At 37.8% G+C, this 17,999-nt stretch overlaps 1 protein-coding gene and 1 long non-coding RNA gene across 3 annotated transcripts in view; one reads left to right on the top strand and one right to left on the bottom strand.

Annotated features, from left to right (window-relative positions):
* Positions 1-17,999, bottom strand: part of TRPM1 (transient receptor potential cation channel subfamily M member 1) — a 136,628-nt gene that overhangs the window by 29,243 nt on the left and 89,386 nt on the right. The window contains exons 11-16 of the mRNA XM_073303660.1: positions 14,625-14,798; positions 10,542-10,676; positions 8,289-8,339; positions 5,390-5,530; positions 4,442-4,471; positions 703-995 (exon numbers count right to left, since the gene is read on the bottom strand). Coding sequence (XP_073159761.1) covers positions 703-995; positions 4,442-4,471; positions 5,390-5,530; positions 8,289-8,339; positions 10,542-10,676; positions 14,625-14,798 — 824 coding nt within the window. The remainder of the gene's footprint in view (positions 1-702; positions 996-4,441; positions 4,472-5,389; positions 5,531-8,288; positions 8,340-10,541; positions 10,677-14,624; positions 14,799-17,999) is intronic.
* LOC140894877 (uncharacterized) overlaps positions 1-17,999 on the top strand; it is a 99,835-nt gene that overhangs the window by 37,425 nt on the left and 44,411 nt on the right. Inside the window, exon 4 of one of the 2 annotated variants that reach the window (XR_012153974.1) lies at positions 2,700-4,158. The exons of the other annotated variant lie outside the window; for it this stretch is intronic. This is a non-coding gene — a long non-coding RNA (uncharacterized lncRNA). Of the gene's footprint in view, positions 1-2,699; positions 4,159-17,999 lie in introns of those variants that run through there. 2 annotated transcript variants of the gene reach the window in all.

Below are 17,999 nucleotides of genomic sequence, written 5' to 3'. Positions count from 1 at the left end.
AAATGATAATTAACTTTGGTGCTTAAGAAGCTATTGACTAGAAATGTCATTATTGCTTGTGAAATATTTTTGATCCTTTGATTACAGGCACTATAGAAGTTGTAATTGTCATATTGTAAACTTCTAACATTCTAAGGACAATTATAATAAAGCCAATTACATTTGAAAGTTTTGAAGAAATTTGTTTAAAACTAAAAAAGCAATAAGGCACAGAGACTAACAAAACCAAGTAGAGTGCATAGAGTAACACATAATTTTCATTCCCTTTAAACTTATTTTTATTTTTAATCACCTTCAAACATGACAACTTCTGTCACAGCTCTTGTGAGACTGTTTGTGATAAAACTTAGTAGACGAAATTTACCGCTTCAGAGAATTCATATACATCAGTTAATCCTGACCTAGTGAGGTAAACTAATTTTATTTTATAAAGGAGGAAACAGGCAGAGAGGTTAAGCAATTTTCCTAAGGCCACAGAGGGACTCCAAGATATGATAACTCAAAAGTTCTTGCATCCCAGTCTTGTACTTATATCCTCAAACTTCATAGATGAAAAAGGTTGGTCAGAAAAATGGGCCAAACAATCATCCCTCGTGACCCACCATCTTAAAAATTAATTACAATTGCTCAAAAATAACTTTGAGCAGTCCATATGGCCCCATATATACAAATGAATTATGCACTATGTGCCAATTAACTAACTTTGAGTTGTTGTCCAAATCCTGAGAGATGTCATCCACCAGTTCACTCTCTGAAGACTCATGGGCCATGGATTTGTACAGTTTACATGCCACAAGTGCTTTGGCCATGGTCTCCTCCCCTCGCTGCCAAAGAAAGAGTGCCATCTTCTGCCGTTTCATCAGCACTGCCCATACCATGAGTTCATGAAATGGGTACTGAAAGCGGCTGACTTCTGGGTCATCCACATCAATATCTATCTCTTCCTCCTTTTTCTTTTTCTTCTTCTTCTTCCCTTTGGTTGGAGGCTCATCATCCTAAAGGAAAGCAAAACAAAATTCTTGCCACTGAATTCTGAAAGCTATTTTGACCCCTATTCCATGCATAAAGAACATGTTGAGATGACTACTGGCATTTCCAAAAGAAAATGTGAACTTCCCATTAACAAGAAGCCTATGTTCCTTGAATTACATCATGTTCTGTAATTTAATTTCTGATTTGTTTCTATAAAGAATGCCAAAAACAAAATAATGAAATAATACCTTATCAACAGATCATGAATTGGGCTAGCACTCCTGGGTTAACATTTTGGCCACAGAACCATTACTTGCATGCTTCATTATGAGTCACTAACATTCTATGAATATAGTAGAACCCTATTATATTAAAGTTATCACTTTACACAAGCCAGCTAGAGTATAAGTGGAATTGTACTGCATGTGTAATTGCCCTGGTTGCTTTGCGGTAAACTGAAACAACTTAGGACTTTTATTCTATTGAATTGTCAATGGAGCTTCACTATAAGTAGATTACGCTGTAGTCTCTGATTTGATATGGTCTCTCTCTATTCCTGCAGAATAATGCTTCATATCAGGCATCAAAGCAATTTTTAAACCAACATGCAGATGAAGAGAAGGGAAAACAGGCAAAGGGAAAAGGCAGATAGACAGAATCCTTAGGAACAGAGTTAAGATACTAAAGGGAATGTTCACCTTTGAATAAGGAATCTCCTCGTATGTATGCAGTACAAACTGAAGGTATAACTATCCCATTTCCTAAAAGGATAAGGAGGATAGGCCATTACTACAGGAACCAACATGGAAGTAACTGAAGGGAGATACAGACAATGGAGCAGGATCCTAAAGGGAGAAAAGCCATGTTGGGAAAATTAAGGTTTAAACAATGTAGGAAGAATACTACATATATCACTATAGATAGAGCTATTGATAATTTTTAGGGCTCGATTCCACTATCAGAGATGAAGTGCAAGTAGTGGTGATAAACACTTTATAACATCAATCCTTGTGCATACAAAGTGCACTAGATTCTTTTAAGGAAGTATGCAGCAGCATGAGCTATATATCCAAGTTCAGAATTAAATTTTAGAGCAGGGATTCTCAAACTGGGGGGTCAGGACCCCTCAGGGGGTCATGAGGTTATTACATGGGGGGTCGTGAGCTGTCATCCTCCATCCCAAATCCCGCTTTGCCTCCAGCATTTATAATGGTATTAAATATATTTAAAAGTGTTTTTAATTGATAAGGGGGGTCGTACTCAGAGGCTTGGTACGTGAAAGGGGTCACCAGTACAAAAGTTGGAGAACCACTCTTTTAGAGCCTGAGATTCCAAGCAGAAGTCTTCACTTTTTCCTTAAATTCATCTCACTTCTTCCTACTTTCCAACAATTTCAGGAAGGGAGAAGTGGTCCTTAGAGAAATTGCAGTGGTCATTATTCACATGCATTTAGAAAAAATGTTATCTGTCTTTCAAGGAAAAGGCTGTGCACACACAGCCAAGTGCCATTTCAAATCCGAAGACGAGAACTGCATTTTTTTGGTATAAAAGAAGAAGCGATGATTGCAAAATACCAAATAATTTATAGTTAATAGTAAAGAAAATAAAAAACTGGAAATGAAGAAAGTTAATATTCCCTCTTCTTTCCACATGATCACAAAAGATTTCTTTGGAATATTTTTTAAAAGTTAAAAAAGTTTTATTTTTCACCATTTCTTTTCTTTTAGATAGACAGAACTGCACCCACTGCACAATGAAGAAAACAGAATTAAACTTCAAAACACTTCAATTTGTTCTGTGTAAAGCATTTGCCACTGAAGAAAAGCATAAAAACATCAAAATATGTTCTTGGAAAATACTGAGTAACCTGCATGTGAATAAGGCCACATATCTCAGAGCTCGACTCTGTGGTATATAAATGAGACCACATCTCTTCAGGTCTTGTTTCCTGCTGTCTGTAACCTGAGCACTTTGCCCTAAAGCTGTTAGAAAATATGAAGTCGATCTGAGAGGAAAATTAAGTTTATTTACACTTTCTTCATACAAGGAAACGCTGCTTATCTGCTTTGGAAAACATAGGCCTTTGTGCATATATATTTTACAACTGACTTTAGCTTCAACATAAAACTCTATTCACTAGGGTTACGAATTTTGGTTGGATGTATTCCTGGAGATTTCATCACATGACATAATCTTTAATAAAAGATTAATCTTTAAATCCTGGAGACTCCAGGGAAATCCTGGAGGGTTGGCAACCTTACTATTCACACAGTGATAATACAAGCTTACTTATATGCTTCATATACAAAAGTCCCTAATCTTTTCAGATACCAAGTATCTAACTGCTATGTTCTAAGGTATCTATTAGAAATGTTTAGCTCTGCCTTCAGATCAGATACTGAGCTTTCCCAAAGTTTGTTGGAATCTGAACCAGGGTTCTGGTTTGGGCCCATGGGAGAGACAGGCCCCAGGTACAACATTTGGATCGAAATCTAAACTTCCCTGAAGTTCTGGGGTGGTTGGGGCAGGGCTCAGACCTGTGGCTGGGATGCAGGTTCGGGTCCCCCTCATCTTTGGGCTGTTTACATCAGAGCGGTGCTGATATGCTCTGAAATAATTAGCTATGTTTTACAACGGAAGAAAATAACGAACATAACACTTAGTTAACTTGACTGAAAAAGCAATTTCCCTCTCTGACCTATCGAAGGCTATGTCTACGCTACATCTACATGTAAGGATGTAAGTACAGATGCAGCCAGTCCAGCTAGCACAGTTATAAATAGTAGTGTAGATGGGAGACATAGCTTAGGTGAGACAAGCAGAGTGCCCTACATGCCTTAACCCCCAGGGTACATCCCTACATGGCTCTCTACATGCCCAAACCATGCCCTCGCACATCTATGCTGCTATCTTTAACACTGTAGCGTTTCGCTACCTCTCCCCTGTGAGAGCCTTTCCTTCCCACTGCCAGAGCCTTTCGCTGCCGTGCGTAGCTACACACCAAAGTGACAAGTATGGACACAGCCTGCCTTTCACAGCGGTGTGTAACACAAACGTAGTGCCTGTACTCTACGTGCTGCTATAGACAGCCTAAATCTTCCATGCATAAACTGCACTTTAAATATAAAGAGGATTTGACCATAAATTACTCAGCTGCTGTATTCTCTCTCATCACTATGTTCTCTGTGTTCACATCTAAAATTGTTTTATCTACAATATTTTCCAACATGGGAGTCTGTTATTACGTAATACTACTAAAAAAACTGCTTGAGGATTATGTGAGCAAAGCTCTACGCAGAACTCAAGACCTTAAATATAAAGCAGGTTGCTGGTATTTCAAAAGTAATCTGTAAAATAGAAGATCCCAGCCAGAAACAATTTATATTAAATCAGCATAAAACTGAGAAAGCCCAGAATGATGCAGAAAGGTGTTTTTCCTAGTTATATGAAAAAAAAAAATCCAACTTACCTCCATTCCTAAAAGTTTAAGAGCTTTTGGCTGCATATTTAAAAGAAAAAAGAAAAAGAAAAGAAATCTAGTTAGATGGAGGGGAAAATGCAAAGGTGTAAGAGTGCCAAAGAAAGTAATTTTTTCATTTGCATAGATAGGAACATTATCTGGCTAGTAGCTGTAACTCTATTTTGGAAGGGAAACCCCCCCACAAGCTTCTTATCTTGCCCCCCCCCCAAAATCATCCTTTGACTCTGATACAAAAAGACCACTTCCGAATTAAAAACAAAAAAACAAACCCATTTAATCAGAGGCATCTATGAGAAACAAGCCCGTGGTGAAACCTGTTTGCCTATTTTTTTCCCCTTAGAAATTAGAATCTTTGTTCTATTACATTTTCTTAAAATGACTCCTCTTTATATTCCATTAGCTTCACGGTCAATACTATATTCTGGCAAGAGAACAGTTTATTTTGGGTAATAAGCCCTTACTCTTGGAAGCAATCTTTTACAAGATATTTGCAAAATTGTTCCTCTTCTGAGGCAGTTCCTTTGGCTTACTTGGATTGGGCCCATGGATTATTACAATTACTTGCTCACTGAGTTGTAGTTTATCCCTGTGTTTATTTTATATCACTATTTTATGCAGTTACAATAACTTTAGAAGGTCATGCTCACAAATTAAAACTAGGAATGGCTAAACATGCATAACACCACAGTTAGAAATATTTGTTAATTACCAAGAAGCGTGGAAAGTGCATACTTGCACATCATATTTAGCACCTATTGGGACCCTGAGTCTTTGTTCTTCAGCTCAGATATTTTGTATTATCCTCATATTAACTCCACAGGCTGTTAAATGAAGATCAAATGGACACACAGTGGTTCACATAAGATTGAAGAAGTGGAGAATTAGTTATTTTGATTATCAGCACTATGGGGAAATATAACATTAACACATTCTTACCCTCTTTGGTCCAAATAAATTATTGTAAAGGGTCCGAAAACTTTTTCGAGTATAGTTGCAGCGATAAGCTCCACCCATGAGGTATTCAAGTACAAGACCAATATCTATCAGGCTGATATGATAATCAGGTGGAAGATTTCCCTACAAAATACAAAGTGTATTTTTAGGATATAAAACAACAATAAAGCATATACAGAGAGTTGCCTTGGCTATATACAACATGACACATTTATGTTCATACTTGGTAGACTTTAATATTTTATTCATTATTAACATATCCATTCAGGAAAATTTTTTTACTTGGGGCCAAATTCTCCCATGTCTGTCTATCTAAGGGTAGAATTTCAGCAGTGGTTGTTGGTAACATATATATCAGTACAGAGTTATTTGCAGCAGTTAAATATAATATGTAATGGAACAATAAATGTATGAGGCAAGGGAAGAAGACAAGAGCTTTATAGTTTTTAATATATTTCTGTTAAAATGGATACAATCACATTATTTTTAATAAATAAATGCAGCTGAAGATTTATAAACATTCTGTTGGTTATGTGCTCCATGGACATTTGATGTAATTTCATACGTTTTCATTTTATAGATAACTTGCTTAATTTTAGTGTGGCTATCTCATGGCTGAAAGATTAAAGTGATGACCAATCTTACTAGAGGTACACAGTGCTGAGAATTTAATTTGAAACCATTTTTAATTCAAAAATAAAAATGAAGTGTTTAATAGCCATGAGGCTTGGTTCTGCAGAACCTGACTGATGAAAGTACTCTTCACATGCACGAGTAGTTGCTCTGAAGTCAATGGGACTGCTCATGGGAGACAGGGCTTGCAGGATGGCCCCCAGTGGCTTTGAGTTCTTTGAACTGAATTAATAACATTCCATTCCATATTTGAATGGGATTTCGCTCTGCAAACTAATCTGAACAGCTTTGTCTATTTTAAGGTTTTATTCATGCAAGAATTAATTTTGCTTTTGAGATGGTTTAAAGATGGCTTTTTGTATAATGGAGTGGGTGGGTTTTTTTCCTGTACCCCTTAATAAAAATCAAAACAAGCATTTTATTACTATAACATTTCTACTAATACGCTACTTGAATACTTATGATCTGTGCAATAATTTAATGAGATATCATTATAGTGCTCATACTCCAAATGTATACATATTATCACGAATAATTTTATACAGTACAAGATTATAAACAATATTAATACATTTGATAAACTATAAATATACTATGCTACTAAGTATATTCAGTTATGGAGAACATTATAGTACTTGCAAACTCTACAGTATACTAGATGCTCAGATACCATAGTGATGAGCATGGTATAAAAACCTGAATATAAACAGAAAACGTCTATATTTAATTTACTCATCCTCAAAATGTGAGTCTCTTGTGTTTTAAAATAAAAAGTGACAATTATAAATTAAAAGGGGATTGCAAATTGTGAGATTCGTCACGGAAATCAAAGAGAAAATTATCCATATTGGACAGTATAATGTGTCCTTAAGATAAATATAATAGTTCAATGGACTTTAGATAAGTCCCCAAACGAAGTCAATGGAAAGACTCCTATTGACTTCAGTAGACTTTGGATCAAGTCTTTGGATCAAGACTTTTGGATTATTATTTGTTTTAATTATTCTATTTATTTCAGGATAAGTCAGATTTGTTTATATACCTTGCTTTTAAAAAAGATAGCAATTACCTGTAGTATGCTGATACAAGAGTTTCCTCCTGCTTCTGAAATGTGTCAGTATACACTGTAGCTTTTACTGTATGAATAACATTTTTCCCCACTTCATTATTATCTACAATTCCCAGCCCATCATGTACAGGGAAATTTGGGTTAATCTGCCGTCTAAACTAGGTAAACAAGCAGGTTGTATAACCTGTATTGTCATATTGTTAAAGATTGGACAGTTACATTAAATCTCCCAGAACTGTGACAGAACACTATCTTTCACTGTTCTAACTGTATCCTTTTTTGCACACCACAGCAAGGTTTAGTCTAGAACACCACTTAGCAATAAACTACGATGAAAGCGCTACATTCTAGGGAAACAAATCACCTCAAGGTTAACCCAACCAAATCCCCGAGCTTGTCGCTGAATGAGAGTGAGCCATGGAAATGTGATGACCAGAAGGAGAAAGATGGACAGATAGAAAAAAAATACACAGAAGAGAATTAGTACCATTGGAAAATGTGAATAATGAAAAATTAGATGAGAATTAAACCCTGAGGTGGATCATTATGGATTATACATTGACCCAATCCTGCAAAACTTTCATGAGGAACTCTCACTGAAATCAGTTGAGGTGTTCCCTGCAACAGAAATGCAGGATATACCCTGTGTAGCAAAACAGAAGCAAAACCCATCAAATATAGTGAATTTAAGACTAAGCCTTACAGTACATTTATATGCAGTGGATGGTAATGAATAACAGATTTATGACTTCTAACTCTGAAGAGTGGAAGTGACTTTCTCCCAATGGAAGTGATGGAAGTAACATTGCTTGGGAGTCTGAAAAACACACTAGTAAATACACAAAAAGGAACAATCCTGCATTGGCAGGTGGATGGACTGGATAATGGAGTAGATATTTTCTCTCTCTAACTTCTGATTCTGTAATTTTGCAGGGAAATATTTTTCCACTGTAATGTTGTATGTAAGCTTCTTTGGATATAAAAAGAAATTAAGTATATTTAAATCTGGTCTGAATATCTTACACTACTAGTGATTTAACTTCCCTCTCCTTAAAAACTATAATTTCATTTCAAAGTTTTATTTTCCATCTACATTATGTTCACTTCCCCCATTGATTTGTACAATTAAAATAATCATGAAAATAAATCCCAATATCTGGAAATAATATAAAAACTTACCTTTTTCACATCCCTGACTAGCAAATGCAGTGTATTTGGTGGACCCAATCTCTGAAAGAGAGACCATTCATATTTTGTTAGGTCTTTAATTCTTCCCTTTAATTAAAAAAAAAAGCATAGTTTCTGCAAAGCATTAGAAATTTGGATGTGAATTCCCTGCACTATTATTTGTTCATTATTAGAACAGAACATCAGTATGTACTGTTTTCTTCATGGATAAAAAGATTGGCGGCATAACTGGCCAAAAGTAACAAGTCACTAACAGAGTTTACAGCCACTTTGTGCTGCTAGGAACCCTGTGCAATGGTCCAGTCCTCAGATATAGATCATAGGAGCCTTCGGGTTGCCTTAACTTGCACAGGCTGCCAACAGCTACAAGGGGCTGTAATCCCCACCTGGGAATCGCAATGTGCCAGGATGCCTTGGCACTGACCCTTTACCTTTGGCCACACCTCCCACACTAACATCAGGGAGAGTTGATGTAGGAGTAGTTGATGGCAGCTCTGTGCCTCTGCAGGATCTACTCCGGGGGAATGCCGCATCAAAAATGACATATTCTGTACCCAATATTTTACGATTCCGCAAAATTCTGCACATTTTATTTGTAAAAATAACACAATATAATCATGCTAGTTTCAATTATTTTGTAATTTATTTCAAATACCTATCAGCAACTATGTCTACAATAATACAGACAACAAAAAAGAGTCAAGAAATGTTTTTTGACAAGTAGATTCCTTAATACAGAACTCTGAGTAATAATTCATTTAAACTACAATATGGAAACGTATTTCCTGCACCCCTCAGAAGCAGTGCAATGGCTTGGGGAAGACAGGGATAGTGGAGGAGCTGAGGGAGAGGGAAATAACTGCTGAGAAGGAGCCTGGGTGTGAACTCGGAGGGTTGTTGGGTGTGGGTGGGAGAACAATGTAACAGGTTTTTGGGAGGGGGAAGGGTTTGTTAGGGAGCCACCACCATGCAGACCCTGGCTGACCCATAGTCTCTCTCATTTAGTCAGGCACATCTGCCCTGTCCCCATGTGTCCCTGAACCCCACCTCAGCCCCTTCCCCATCGCCATGTGTCCCTGCACCCCCACTTAGCTACCTCCTATCCCCATGTGTCTCTGCACCCCCACTCCCATTCAGCCCCTGCCCCAGTCTGTCACCCCCACTAGCCCTTCTGAACCCCACTCTGACCCCCCAGGTGCCCCATGCTGTCTGTGTCCCCATATTCCGTGCCTTCTGATCTGCCCCCATGAGCAGGGTGCTATGAGGAAGGCAACTTCTTTCTCTTTCCTAACTGGAGCTGGGGCTGGTCCTGCCCAGGAGCCCCTCCTCTGAGTTCTGGTGCCACAGTGGCTCCTCGTGGGTGAAAGGAGAAACTGCAGCACCTTTCCAGCAGAATGTATTTTTTGTGGAAGAAAATTCTGTGCAGCACATGAATTCTGCACATGCACAGCGGTGCAGAATTCCCCCAGGAGTAAGGACCTACTAGGGTGTTCTGTCTGGGTTTGTGCAAAGGAGACTCTAGTCCCAAGCAGCCTATGTGTTATAAAAGAGGCAGCATGACCTAGTGGATAATGCACTGGACTGGGATTCAGGAGAACTGGGTTTTATTCCTGGTTCTGCCACTGCCCTGCTGGGTGACCTTGGGCAAGTCACTTTGCCCCTGTGCCTTGGTTTCCCCATCTGTAAATGGGAATAATGATACTCAGTGCCAGGTGTAAAGTGCTTTGGGATTTATGGATGAGAGTTTCTATATAACATTTTATTATTACAACAATAAAGAATAAAGAAATGACAACTAACTGAGGGTCAACAAGATTGTGTCACACATCAGTGAGGAAGTTAAGAATATGCCAGTAAAAAGCCACAGTTATTGGCTGATATTATTGTTTTAATGGCAATACTAGTTATTGAAAATTTCTTAATATGCATTTTAAAAATACTTCACTATATTTACATGATAAACCATAAGACCATCTAAAAGCTGCTCTAGGCTTAGTCAAGATACTCTGTGTATCTTAAAAGTATTATGAAGCCAGGAGTTATTACAGTGACTCCCTCTAGTGATATGCACCTTTCGTAGACTGTCAGTGCACCGAGTTTTTTCCCCCTGCAATTGTTGAAGTATAAAATGAAACCACCAGTTGGACAGTTTCTGTGCCAGTTATTGGGGGGGAAAAGAGAGAAAGGAAAAGGTGTCAACCATGAGAGATACTGCAGTTTATATCAGCATCACAGCTCACTCACAGTATTATAAAGCTCTTCTAGTCGAGGAATAGTGAGGAAGCGTTGCATGTTCACTCCATTTTCAATCAAGAGTTTCACAAAATCAACTCGATCCAGTACCAGGGCGTCCAGCATAGCCTGCTCCAGGGAATTCACCTGAGAGTTGAGGAGAGAGAACACAATGCAAACCCTGGGCAAGTAAGTCAGAGATGTTGTGCTAGCAACTGCAAACTGAAGTTTTTTGGTTGTTTAATAAAAGAATTCACATGTGAATTTCAAGCCATGTTCAGTCATCTACACATCAAACGTAATTTTGAAAAATGAAAATGTCCCTGATAGGTGTTCCATGTATAGTTTAGATGTTGTGGTTTTGTTTTTTGGGGGGTTTTTTGGATGTGTCCTTAATGTTGAAGTAATGAGAGCAGTAAATGAAACCTTTAGGAGAATGATTGTAACTTTCAGTACTTTTTGTTTGGTATCTTACAGCTAAACCAAGTGAAATGACACATTATACGAAGAGGTGGGCTTGCTTGCTATGTGTGATGGGAGCAGGTTAAATTTAAAAAGAATGAACTGCACAAACATAAAGAGTGTTTTGTACCATAACAACCCACATAGGCTGCTTCCATTCAATTGACAAGCTGTTGCCTCAAATAGAGTGAAGTGGCAATATGCACTCTCTCCGATCTTCTGAAAAGAAATCCCCAAGTTGTTGCTGGAAATATTGGTCAGCTTCTCTTAATATGGCCAAACATGGGAACAACCCAACAGACTATTCAACTTAAAAAAAATTAAAATAAACTGATAGGAAATTCAAAACACAAGAACTGTCTTCCTATAAAATGTAAAGTCTCCCCCACCAATCACTGATGAGCTAGAAACATTCAGAGGAATACTTTTTTGTAATGGAAAAAGTATATATTTTTGCACTCTTTCTGTTCCCAAATATGGTTTATTCACTTTGGTTGAAACCTTCCAAAACAATTCACTCCTGAACTGAAAACAAGCCAGCCAAATTTCAGTCAGGAAGGAAAAAGATTGGAAAACGTGGAAGTATTAATAGCAACAGAAAATTACCACTTAAAATGGAAATGCTTGTGTGACCTTAATTATACATATTTCTATGCAATCTACGTATAATTATGAAGACACTTATAAAATACATAAAAGTAGGGCTGTCGATTAATCAAAGTTAACTCACGTGATTAATTTTTTTGAGTTAATCATGATTTAAAAAATTAATCATGATTAATTGCACTGTTAAACAATAGAATACCAATTGAAATTTATTAAATATTTTTGGATTTTTTCTATGTTTTTCAAATATTTTTATTTCAATTACAACACAGAATACAAAGTGTACAGTGCTCACTTTATATTATTTTTGATTACAAACATTTGCACTATAAAAATGATAAACAAAATAAATAGTATTTTTCAATTCACCTCATACAAGTATTGTAGTGCACTCTCTTTATTGTGAAAGCATAACTTACAAATGTAAATTTTTTGTTACATAACTGCGCTCAAAAACAAAACAATGTAAAACTTTAGAGCCTACAAGTCCACTCAGTCCTACTTCTTGATCAGCCAATTGCTAAGACACAAAAGTTTGTTTACATTTACGGGAAATACTGCTGCCTGATTCTTATTTACAATGTCAACTGAAAGTGAGAACAGATGTTTGCATGGTACTTTTATAGCCAGCATTGAAAGGTATTTATGTGCCAGATATGCTAAACATTCGTATGCCCCTTCATGCTTCGGCCACCATTCCAGAGGACATGCTTCCATGCTGATGATGCTTGCTAAAAAATAATGTGTTAATTCAATTTGTGACTGAACTCCTTGGGGGAGAATTGTATGTCTCTGTTGGGATATGTAAGGGTTAAATAAAGACATTGAAAACCGCTGGTGTGCTGGCATGGTATCAGGCAGTAGGCACAGGCATGCACTATTCCTTTCCTTAATAAATAAAGTCCTGCCCTTTCCCCTCCATTCTCCTTGTTAAGAATTGATAAGTATTGCAGCTGCATAAAAAATGTGGGGATCTAAAGGATACCTTTTGGGTAAAGAAGTGTTATCTCCTCCTCCCCTCCTTTCCCAGCTCCATAAGCGAGCCCTGGGTCATGGCCCCTTCCTCCTTCCCCTGAAAACTGCAAATTGAGGGAGATTTATGGCAACAGATTGTTGCAAAGAAATGTATTTTCAAGGTAAAAATGCTTGTATGACATATGTAATGCTGCACACAATGGAGAGGGGTGGGCATACTAACAGAATGGGTGTTTCCTTTACCTAATAAGGGTTCTTGGGGTGTTGTAATGGATGCAGGCGTTGACATATTAACTTAAATAAAAAGAGTGTGATGTAATTAATCCAGTGCTTACTTGACAATTGGGTCAAGGGGAACAAGTATCGCAAAAAAGAAGCCTATACTCGTATCTGCCTCTGAGTCAACTGCTCCATTTTTTTTCCTAACATCCTCCGGCTTTGTTTTACCCGCATTCAGCCATATAGTTCATGTTCTAGCAGTCTCAGATGATGACCCAAGCTCATGTTCAATTTAAGAACACTTTCACGGCAGATTTGACAAAATACAAAGAAGGTACCACTGTGAGATTTCTAAAGATAGCTACAGGTTTCAGAGTAACAGCCATGTTAGTCTGTATTCGCAAAAAGAAAAGGAGTACTTGTGGCACCTTAGAGACTAACCAATTTATTTGAGCATAAGCTTTCGTGAGCTACAGCTCATTTCATTGGATGCATACTGTGGAAAGTGTAGAAGATCTTTTTATACACACAAAGCATGAAAAAATACCTGCCCCCACCCCACTCTCCTGCTGGTAATAGCTTATCACACTTGATCTTCTACACTTTCCACAGTATGCATCCGATGAAGTGAGCTGTAGCTCACGAAAGCTTATGCTCAAATAAATTGGTTAGTCTCTAAGGTGCCACAAGTACTCCTTTTCTTTTTTAAAGATAGCTACAGCACTCGATCCAAGGTTTAAGAATCTGAAGTGCCATTCAAAATCTGAGAGAGACGAAGTGTGGACCATGCTTTCAGAAGTCTTAATAAAGCACCACTCAGATGCGGAAACAACAGAACCCGAACCACCAAAAAAGAAAATCAACCTTCTGCTGGTGGCATCTGATTCAGATGATGAAAATTAACATGAGTCAGTCCGCTTTGCTTTGGATCGTTATTGAGCAGAACCGGTCATCAGCATGGAAGCATGTCCTCTGGAATGGTGATTGAAGCATAAAGGGACATATGAAGCTTTAGCGCATCTGGCATGTAAATGTCTTGTGATGCCGGCTACAACAGCGCCATGCAAATGCCTGTTCTCATTTCAGATGACATTGTAAACAAGAAGCGAGCAGCATTATCTCCTGCAAATTGTAAACAAACTTGTTTGTCTGAGCAACTGGCTGAAGTAGGACCAAGTGGACTTGTAGGCTCTAAAGTTTTACATTGTTTTATTTTTGAATGCAGGGGTTTTTTTGTACATAATTTTACATTTGTAAGTTCATCTTTCATGATAAAGAGATTGCACTACAGTACTTGTATTAGGTGAATTGAAAAATACTTTTTCCTTTTTTTTTTATAGTGCAAATATTTGTAATAAAAAATAAATATAAAGTGAGCACTGAACACTTTGTATTCTGTGTCGTAATTTAAATCAATATATTTGAAAATGTGGAAAACATCCAAAAATATTTAAATAAATGGTATTCTATTCTTGTTTAACAGCGCGATTAATTGCACAATTAATCACAGTAAATTTCTTTAATCGTGCGATTAATCACGATTAATTTTTTTAATCGCTTGACAGCCCTATATAAAAGGTCTCCCATGCCTCAAAATATTCCAGGCATCAATATGTCCCTCACAAGAAGTGTATTCCTTTCATTTCATGTTGGGTTAATGTGTCTATTTGCATCACTTCTAGGGCCTTGTAGAAGGTAACTCATTCTTTGATTTATCTTTGGGGTAGGCTGGGTGTGTGCACATGTAAACTGAGAAGAACAGATTAGAGGGAGGAGTCAAATGAGATAAAGAACATAGCAGCAACTGGAAGAAAGATGCCACTTTCATCTTACCCAGTTTAGTAGTTCAAGCTTCCGTGGATCTGTTTCTTCTTCTGGCTCTTCTTTCATTTTCCCTCCCTTTTTTTTCCCTTTTCCTTTCCCTCTGGCTGCTTTAGTTTGAGCTGCTGGGGATTTCTTTTCCTTCTCAGGTGCTGTGCCATCAGTCACTGTAAGGCTTCCTAAAGGCTACATTTAATAATGCACAAATATTAAGATAATACAGTCAATTGTTTTGGCAATTGGAGGATTGTACATCAATAGAATGTTCTATTGAATCTTAATACTACCAGGTTTCAGAGTAGCAGCCGTGTTAGTCTGTATCTGCAAAAAGGAAAGGAGGACTTGTGTCACCTTAGAGACTAACCAATTTATTTGAGCATAAACTTTTGTGAGCTACAGCTCACTTCATCGGATGCAAGCTCACGAAAATTTATGCTCAAAGAATTTGTTAGTCTCTAAGGTGCCATAAGTACTCCTTTTCTTAATATTACCACTCTCTTTTACAGTGGTGCTGTGTGTAACCTACCCTCACTCAGTGTGGCATGCTGTCCCCCTCTAGCAGTGGCTGGGCCACATATAGAGATTGATAAGCCTCATACAGCCTTAGCTAACAGAGCTGGGTCTTTCACCTTAGGCAGCGTAAAGGCTCATGCTTTAAGATCTAAACATCCCAGATTTGATCCCAGCTGATTATGACTTACTCAGGAGCAGAAAGTAACATATAAAGAAGAAAACAGAATAGGCAGAGAATTCCCAGTTGAAAAGGCAACACCTATTACACAATCTTTATCTGTAGTGGCAAATCTCTCAAAACACCAAGGCCCAAATTGGTACATAATGTGTGAGAAAGATCCAAAATGAAGGACACCACACTCAACAAATTCATGCAGGGATTCATTCCCTGAGTGCAAATAACCTATTCCATAAGCATTTGAATGATTCTTTATTCCTGATATGAGCAACAACATTTCAAAGTGGGACAACACCATATATTTGTAGTAAGTAGTTAAGTCTGGGACTCAAGTGGATGTCTCAAAGTAAGGTAAGACTGAGAGGTATGGTAAGATGCTGAGTATGCGCCTTGCACTTTACCTTCTTTTCACCTTTTAAACATATGTAGGGAAATAGTGGAATGTCAAAGGAAAAGCAACAAGCAGATAAGGTACAGAAGGAACCAGTGTTAATAAGAATGCCACATGGCTATCAGCTGACCTCTATATAGTCGTATGGACTAAGGCCAGAGAGGGAAGATTGCACCTAAGTGGTGCATTCACATGCTAAGATCGTGCTTATGTTCATGTCTCCTCAAATGTACCTATTCTCCACTACACCCTTCTCCATCTTAACCTGTGCTCTTGGGAGAAGGGAGGAAGGCACGCTTGAGGCTAGAATTGGGCAAATAGCGAATTTTCAGTGAATCAGCAATTTCAAAACATTGAAAAAAATTCATACCAGATGGAGCAAAACATGTCATTTAGGCTTCGACCAATTAACGTTTTTAAATTTTTAAAAATATTAAAGAAAATTTTGAAACAAAGATAATTTCAAACTCAAAAAATACATTTTTTCAAATTGTTCGTTTTTTTTTCTTAAACCAACAATTTGGTGAAACCAACTTGAAATCACAAAATGCTTCAATGTCACCAAATGTGCATTTTTCAATTAAAAAAAAGTTTTGGCTGACAGTTTTTGAGACTACTTCCCCTCAGTTTGGACTGCTGCACCTAGCACTTAACTTGTCCTCATACATAAGTTACACAACATTTATGCTAGACCACAACAAATTGGTTCATTGTGCAGAGAACTGCAGGATCAAGGCCATAAACGTTTGCTTAACAAAGCTTTCTTTTTTGCACAAAGTCCTCTCACACTATCCTGCTATGAAAGCATTTACAAGTCAGGACAGAAATGGATCTGTAAACTCACAGCAAACACTACATCAAGGGCAATCTTCATGAATTTGAAATGACAATGAATTGTAATTGGCTCATGTAATTTCCATAAAGAGTTGAAGAGTACAAAGATGAAACTGAACAAAACAGAGGTAGGTTTTGTTTGCCAGTTGGTATTTTTTAATCTAAACACAATAATGTGGAGATTGGAACATTTCCTCCAAATAAACTGATTTCTAGTAATACTTATATTGTTTAGGATCCCTACATCCTCTTTATAAAAATGTTTTTAATGGACCGTGAATATTGGAAACATCACATTGCTCTCAGGGAAGGAATAAAATACCGTGTACAGGGAGGATTGTTGGTTAAATTTTTAATGACTGAGGTTTCTAAATTAAATAAACCTCAATGAAATACATAGTGTGGATGTAAAGTATTTTACTGACCATTTTATTGTACGCCATTTCAAGGATGACATCTAATTAAAAAAAAAAAAGAACCTTACTTAATTCTTATGGCCTATTTTATTCTGGTTCCTCAGAACACTTTGTAATAATTTGATACCAGATGGTTCATGTAGTAAAGCAAAATGCACCAGCATACTGAGTCACCAAACTGGCTTAAAACAAGGTTTATTTAGTTATATGAATGACTCTAAGGGTGAAATTTTCAAAAGCACTGAAGTGTCTGATCTTCCCCATTGAAATCAATGGGAGCTTTACCATTAACTTCAGTGGGCCCAGTATCACACTTTAAAAATGATTTAGGAGCACAAGACTCATTCCAATGCCTTAGGCACTTCTGAAAATCTCACCCCTAGATTCATTTGGCATCATCTCACACACTAAGGTCCTGATATTCGGCATTGGTCTCTTTGTGGTAATGATTTTGTCCCATTAATTCAAACTGGGATTTTCAAAGGAGTCTCCTGGGTGCCTTTGTAATTTCCAGCCCTACTGTGTAATTTATTAGAGCTAGACATCTAACCACCTGCTTACACTCACCAATTAGGCAGCCTGAGGTCTAAGTAGTATAACTAGAACATTCACTATGGGTGTGATGACTGATTCTGCCGAGGCCTGGTGCTTGGTGTACACTACAGCATTAGGTTGATCGAAGGCAGCTTACGTCGATCTAATTATGTCAGTGTACACAATACAGCCTTGCTCCCGCTGATGGGGGAGGGGGAAGGGGGAAGGAAAACGCTCTAAGTTACACAACTTCAGCTACGTGAATAACGTACCTGAAGTTGACGTACTTAGATCTACTTAACGCGGTGTCTTCACTGTAGTGAGTCGATGGCTGACGCTCCCCCATCGACTCCGCTTCCACTTCTCGCTCGGGTGGAGTACCGGAGTCGATGGGAGAGTGCTCGGTGGTCGATTTATCTAGACTAGACGCGATAAATCGACCCCCACTGGATCGATCGCTGCCCGTTGATCCAGCGGGTAATGTAGACAAGCCCTGATGTAATAACTCCACCTCCATGAGA

Source organism: Lepidochelys kempii, chromosome 10, assembly GCF_965140265.1.
Source record: "Lepidochelys kempii isolate rLepKem1 chromosome 10, rLepKem1.hap2, whole genome shotgun sequence".
Taxonomy (NCBI): Eukaryota; Metazoa; Chordata; order Testudines; family Cheloniidae; genus Lepidochelys; species Lepidochelys kempii.
Note: the sequence above shows the minus strand (reverse complement) of the source record. Positions and strands in the feature narration are given on the sequence as shown.